This window comes from Lactuca sativa, chromosome 3, assembly GCF_002870075.4.
Source record: "Lactuca sativa cultivar Salinas chromosome 3, Lsat_Salinas_v11, whole genome shotgun sequence".
In the NCBI taxonomy this organism is placed as follows: domain Eukaryota; kingdom Viridiplantae; phylum Streptophyta; class Magnoliopsida; order Asterales; family Asteraceae; genus Lactuca; species Lactuca sativa.
In genome coordinates, this window is record NC_056625.2 from 206644314 (window position 1) to 206650984 (window position 6671).

Sequence of the window (6671 nt, forward strand, 5' to 3'; positions counted from 1 at the left end):
ATAATTTCATTTTACCCTTTACATGATCAAACCTCATGATCAATATCACCAAGCTCTTCTTTGACAATGATAAAACTGAATATTTTAGTAATCCATTCTAATTCAAGTATAAACCATGGGTTTCATTACTAATTTTCACTAATTACTCTTAAACCATATGATTAATTCTCAAGTTTACATGTAGTTACTTGATTTCCATTTAAGATTCTAGGTTAATAACATAAACTCATACCTAATTTCATTAAATCAATCGTAAAACCACTTTGATCAAACCCTAATCTCTTAATAACTCACTAATTACAAGGGTTAATCAAATAATTAAGAGTTCATAACTTGATTACTAGACTTGATACTTCAATAACACTCAAAATCTTGATTTAATCTTCAAAACTTGATCAAGATTGATCATGTATGTGAAAATCTCCCATAGGGATGGTGAGGAACTGAAAATGGCAGAAAAATGACTCAAAATCGTGTTTCAATGGGTAAAAACCCGAGTTGGGTCGGGTTTGACCCGGTTTGGGTACCCATTTTACCCCTAAACACTAAAACTTGCATAACTTTTCGCTCGAAACTCCGTTTTCGATGAGGTTTTCGCCTATATGTTTCTAACGAGATAATTTACAACTTCCAATAAAAATATCCTAGAAAAGATCTTCCAATAAAATCAGATTTACTTATTTCCAACTTAGACGTTATACTTTCGTTAATTCCGATAGTTGACTTTTTGATCGGAATCACATAAGACTTCCCTATCACTTCCAATACCTTTCAAATGATTCTAAACTTAGTTTAACTTCAAATATTATAAAACTATTTCGTTAGAAATCAACGCTTAAAACCATACCGAAAAATAATAATATTTTTTTTAACGCTTACAATTCTATTTTACTATAACTATCTACTTTAAATGTTTAAAACAACATAATATTTAATAATATTCATTTTTTAAACTAACAATCATATGAAACATGATAATTAAACAAGGTTGCTAAAGTGTATGTTACAAATACCTCCTCATTTTGAGGATTTCGTCCCTGAAATCACGACGATTTAAATAAAAGGGGATATTTTTCTCTTATCTCATTCTTATTTTCCCAAGTATAATTTGGGCCTCGATGATGTTTCCACTTGACAAGCACTAACTCCACTTCTTTATTACGCAGATCAACCGTTCTCTCATTTATAATCTCTTATGGTTCTTCTACATATCTTAACTTATTATCCAATTTCACCTCGGATAATGGAACTGTCTCATCATAGATGCTCAAGCATTTGCGTAGATAGCTCACATGAAACACATCATGAATACCTGCCAAATCTTCCGGCAATTCCAAGCGGTATGCTTGTTTACCAACTCTCTGATGATTTTGAAAGGACCAACAAATCTAGGGCTTAGTTTTCCTTTCTTCCCAAATCGCATAATGCCTTTCCACGGGGATACTTTTAGCATTACGAAATCACCCACCTGGAATTCTATGGGTCGTCTCCTCTTTTCTGTATAGGACTTTTTTCGATCCTGGTCCGCTTTCATTCTTTCTCGTACAATTTGAATCTTGTCGGTGGTGTCTTGAATCATTTCAGGGCCTCCAAGGATCTTTTGTCCTATGTCTCGCCAACACAATGGCGTACGAAATTTGCGACCATATAATGCTTCATGTGGTGGCATTTTGATTGAAGCGTGGTAACTGTTATTATACGAAAATTCGACAAGAGGTAAGTATTTATCCCAGTTACCACCGAACTCCAAGACACATGCAAGAAGCATATCTTCTACGGTTTGGATTGTTCTCTCCGTCTGACCATCTGTCTGGGGATGATAAGTTGTGCTAAGAGCAACTCGAGATCCCATTTCACGTTGCATACTTGCCCAAAAGTGTGAAGTGAAGCGAGTATCACGATCAGAAATGATCTTTAGTGGCACACCGTATCTTGCAACAATTTCATCCAAGTATACTTGTGCGTATTTCTCCATTGGAGTCGTTTCACGCATGGCAAGAAAATGAGCGCTTTTAGTCAGGCGATCGACAATTACCCAAATGCTATCATGCTGTCTAGCAGTCTTTGGCAATTTGGTAATAAAATCCATGGATAGTTCTTCCCATTTCCATACAGGAACACTAAGACTTTCTGGGGTTCCATAAGGCTTTTGGTGCTCTGCTTTGACTTGTAAGCATACTAAGCATTCTTCTACATATCTTCCAATGTCTCTCTTTAATCCAGGCCACCAATAATCAGCTCTTACATCATAGTACATTTTACTTGTACCAGGATGTATTGAAAGTTTAGATTTATGGGCTTCATCTAAAATCTTCTGTCTGAATCCACCAATCTTTGGAATCCATAGTCGATTCTTGAATACTTTTAATCCTCGCGGATCATCAAGTAAAGCATCATTATAATGTATCATCCCTTTTTTCTTCACATTTTCTGGCTTTAGGGCCTCTTCTTGCCATTTCTCTAGTTCATCTAGAATAGTGAATTTTACTGTGGTATGAGTAATAGCATAACACATACTATTACGATAAACTTTTCTGCTAAGTGCATCGGTAACTACATTGGCTTTTCCAGGATGATATAGGATTTCACAGTCATAATCTTTGATCAGCTCCATGGCTCGTTGTTGTCTCATATTCAAAGTTTGCTGACTGAATATGTACTTGAGACTTTTGTGGTCGGTAAATAATTGACATTTTGTACCAAAAAGATAATGCCTCCAAAGTTTTAGGACAAATACCACTGCAGCGAGTTCGAGATCATGAGTGGGATAATTCTTTTCATAATCTTTTAGTTGTCTTGAGGCATAAGCTATCACTTTGCCATGTTGCATCAACACACAACCGAGTCCCAATCTTGAAGCATCGTTGTATACGGAGAAATCATCATCACCTTCTAAGAGTGATAATATTGGAGCATGAGTCAAAAGACCTTTTAGAGTTGAGAAAGCTTTTTCTTGGGCTTCACCCCATTCGAACTTTGCATCCTTCCTTGTAAGACTCGTGAGCGGTACGGCTATACGAGAAAAGTCTTTAATGAATCTCCGGTAATATCCCGCGAGACCCAAGAAACTACGAATTTCGGAAGCATTACGGGGCACTTCCCAATTTTGAATGGCTTCAATTTTGATAGGATCTATAGATACACCATCACTAGAAATAACATGGCCAAGAAATTGAACTTGGCGAAGCCAGAATTCACATTTCGAGAATTTAGCATATAGTTTCTCCTTTCGAAGAAGTTCTAATACCGCACGAATATGAATGGCATGATCAGCTTCAGACTTGGAATAGATTAGAATATCGTCAATGAATACGATGACTGATTTATCGAGCATTGGGTGACATACCCGATTCATCATATCCATGAATACAGTAGGAGTATTTGTTAAACCAAACGGCATAACAAGGAATTCATAATGCCCATATCGAGTACGAAAAGCAGTCTTCGGTACATCCTGCTCGTGAACTTTCAACTGATGATATCCAGATCTCAAATCAATCTTCGAGAAATAGCTAACACCCTGAAGTTGATCAAATAAATCATCAATGTGAGGTAGTGGGTACTTGTTTTTGATAGTCACCTTATTCAGCTCACGATAATCAATGCACGTCCGCATTGATCCGTCCTTCTTCTTGACAAACAATACCGGAGCACCCCAGGGAGAGGTACTCTGTCGGATAAAGCCTCTGTCAAGTAATTTCTGCAGCTGGATCATCATTTCTTTCATCTCTGTTGGCGCGAGACGATAAGGAGTCTTTGCAATCGGAGCAGCACCAGGCACAAGGTCAATTCGGAATTCTGCTTGCCTATCCGGAGGAAGGTCAGGCAAGTCATCAGGGAAAACATCAGGATATTCGTTAACAACGGGAACATCATTTACCGTTTTCTTCTCCTCTTTTGAGACATCAACTGAGTAGGCCAGATAGATAGAACACCCCTTCGATATGAATTTACGAGCTTTAAGGATAGAGATTATTTTTAAGATTCTTTGTTCACCATAGACATATATAGGATTCTCCCCTTCAATAGGAATGTGTACTTTCTTTTCATAGCACAAGAGTTCTGCATGGTTCTTTGACAACTAGTCCATGCCGAGAATGATATCAAAGTTGGGTAGGGAGATAGGAATCAAATTGGCAAGAAAATTATAACCTTCAATTTCTATGACACAATCTCTATAGACTTTATCAACAAGTAATGATACACTTCCCGCGGTATCTACATGAAATGGTTGGGCGAGTGCATAGCAAGCAATTTGAAAAGATAGCGCAAATTCACGAGACACAAAAGAATCTGAGGCACCAGAATCAAATAAGATGTGAGCAGGTCTACAATTGACGAGAAATGTACCAGTCACAACATTCGGGTCCTCGTGTGCCTCCTCTGGGGTAATCTGGAATGCACGACCTTTAGCCTTTGGCACCTCCTCCTTTTGGGTTGAAGTACCCACCGGTTGTTGAACGGAAGCTTGGCTTCCTACCATTTGGCTGGTAAGAGTTGGGCAAAAACGCTTTCTATGGCCAGTAACACCGCAAGCATAACATGTAACATTCCTCATCGGGCAAACGGGCTTCATATGACCTGTTTCTCCGCATGCATAGCAAATAACCGGTCCTTTTCCTACCCTGCATTGACCCTGGTGGCTCTTTCCACATTTCTGGCACGGTGGTGGAGCTCTCGACTGAAGAGAAAAAGATTGTGGCCGACTGCGACCACGAAAGGCGCTCTGAGATTGTACTTTTGTGCTAGGATCAGATTGAGCCGATGGAATAGTTGAAACAGAAACAGTTCGATCAACACGTAGATGCTTCGGGACAGAAAGAGTGGCACCACGTATCTCTAAGTCATGCTCGCGCTTTCGGACATACTCAACAGCTTTATCGAATGATAGAATATCCCGGTTGATCACAAAATCACGGATTTCATACCGTAACCCTTCCATGAATAACTGGCTTTTATCGTCTTCAGTTGGGATATACTTCGCAGCAAACCGTGCCCTTTGATTGAATTGAGTTTCATATTCGGTCACAGTCATTCCTCCCTGCTTAAGTTCGAGGAACTCCTTCTCCAATCTTCTCCTCATATCTAGAGAACAATATTTTCCTAGAAAGCGGATTTTAAACATCTCCCAAGATAAATTCTCCTGGTCATACTCGTTAAGAGCTTCAAATGTCGCTTCCCACCAAACTAAGGCTTCTCCAATGAGCATTGCAGAAGCATAGTTAGCCTTGTCTTCATTAACCACATGGGAGATACGAAATACTTTTTCTATGTTCTGGATCTAGGTAAGAACAACAATGGGATCAAGGACACCTGAAAACTCTGTAGCACCATTACTCTTGAAAGTTTTGAATGAGGGACGTTTCGCTTTCTCTCTTGAAGACTCTCTGGTGGCTTTCTCTTTACCCTTATCACTATCCCTTTTGTGTTGTTCGAGAGTTTGTCGAATAACACCAGTAAGTTTATTAAAAAAATCACGCCTCACGAGGGGATATTGGAGTATCTCCCTCATTAAGATGAAGATCTCCACCCACATCTGGTGTATTACTACCCTCCTGCTCAGTCATTGCTCTGAAAAATTTGGAGTAACATAACACGTAAGAATATAAGGATTTATCATTACCCAACACCCCACTTAAGTCTTTCCTATGGTTTGTATCCATATATGGACAATGAATATGTTCATATATTGAACTTCCAACAGTTTAAGTCTAAATACCAGTTCGTGGTATTTAGTTCACTTAAACTAGTGCTCTGATACCATGATTGAAAGACCCCATTCACTAAAATTACCATAAAGGCAAACATGCTACATGCATATTCATAATTATAATTCACACTAGTGGTCTACAAAAGCATGGATACAAACCAACTAAAAGGGTTTTTATAAAGTTTCATAACTAGTTGTATAAACACATAACTACCCATGAATTTATAATCCATATACATATATGTATACCAAGTAAAAACGTAGTAGTGTCAACTACTCTAAGTCCTCCAACAAAGCTTGTTTACTTTGGATGCTTATCACCTGAAATAGTTAAACACTGAAAGGGATAAGCGAGCGTCGCTTAGTGAGTTTAAAAAAATAAATACAATATAACGCTATGCCATATACATAACAATATGACAGGAACAAAAAGAAACAAAGGACAACAAAGGCTTATATGTGTATCAAATGAAGGGCTTTACAAATCAATAAACGGTTAGATTCAAGGGATTACAATCAATGAGACACAATAATTTAGGATCATAAACATCATAAATTCCAACCCAAGAGGCATTTAAAACACAATCCCTTTTAATCATGTTGCTAGAATATACAGGCTTTCAGCCTTACCTAGCCCGAAGCCAATACCAAAGTGATACGAGTCATGCTCTACATGGTCAAAGGCACAAAGCCAATACCAAAGTGATACGAGTCATGCTCTACATGGCCAAAGGCATCAAAATCAATATCAAGTGATAACCACTTAGATCAATAACACAAGAAAGCACATTGCACATATAACACATAACATACAATTGTCCCTATATTGAACTCACTGTGCTGTAACCGAATGTTGCGATAAAATTCCTCTTTTTTCTGATGAAATTACACCATCCTCAGGCCTCTAAAACCTTCAATTATACCCCTGGAGTTCATATTTCAAATTTCATAAGCAATTACT

General features: G+C 38.0%; 1 protein-coding gene across 1 annotated transcript; it reads right to left on the reverse strand.

Annotated features, from left to right (window-relative positions):
* Positions 1-4081: 4081 nt before the first annotated feature.
* On the reverse strand, positions 4082-5536 carry LOC128132889 (uncharacterized). The gene is made up of 3 exons (XM_052769890.1): positions 5314-5536; positions 4351-5232; positions 4082-4293 (listed from the first exon to the last, which is right to left on the reverse strand). The coding sequence occupies exons 1-3, from the start codon at positions 5534-5536 to the stop codon at positions 4082-4084; spliced, it is 1317 nt and encodes a 438-aa protein (XP_052625850.1).
* Between the last annotated feature and the right edge of the window lie 1135 nt (positions 5537-6671).

Coding starts and splice junctions, on each gene's coding strand:
- LOC128132889 (XM_052769890.1), bottom strand. CDS start 5,536: ATGTGGGTGGAGATCTTCATCTTAATGAGGGAGATACTCCAATATCCC. Junction 5,233..5,313: donor TGGTGCTACAGAGTTTTCAG/GTGTCCTTGATC, acceptor TGGTTAATGAAG/ACAAGGCTAACTATGCTTCT. Junction 4,294..4,350: donor GGACCCGAATGTTGTGACTG/GTACATTTCTCG, acceptor CTGGTGCCTCAG/ATTCTTTTGTGTCTCGTGAA.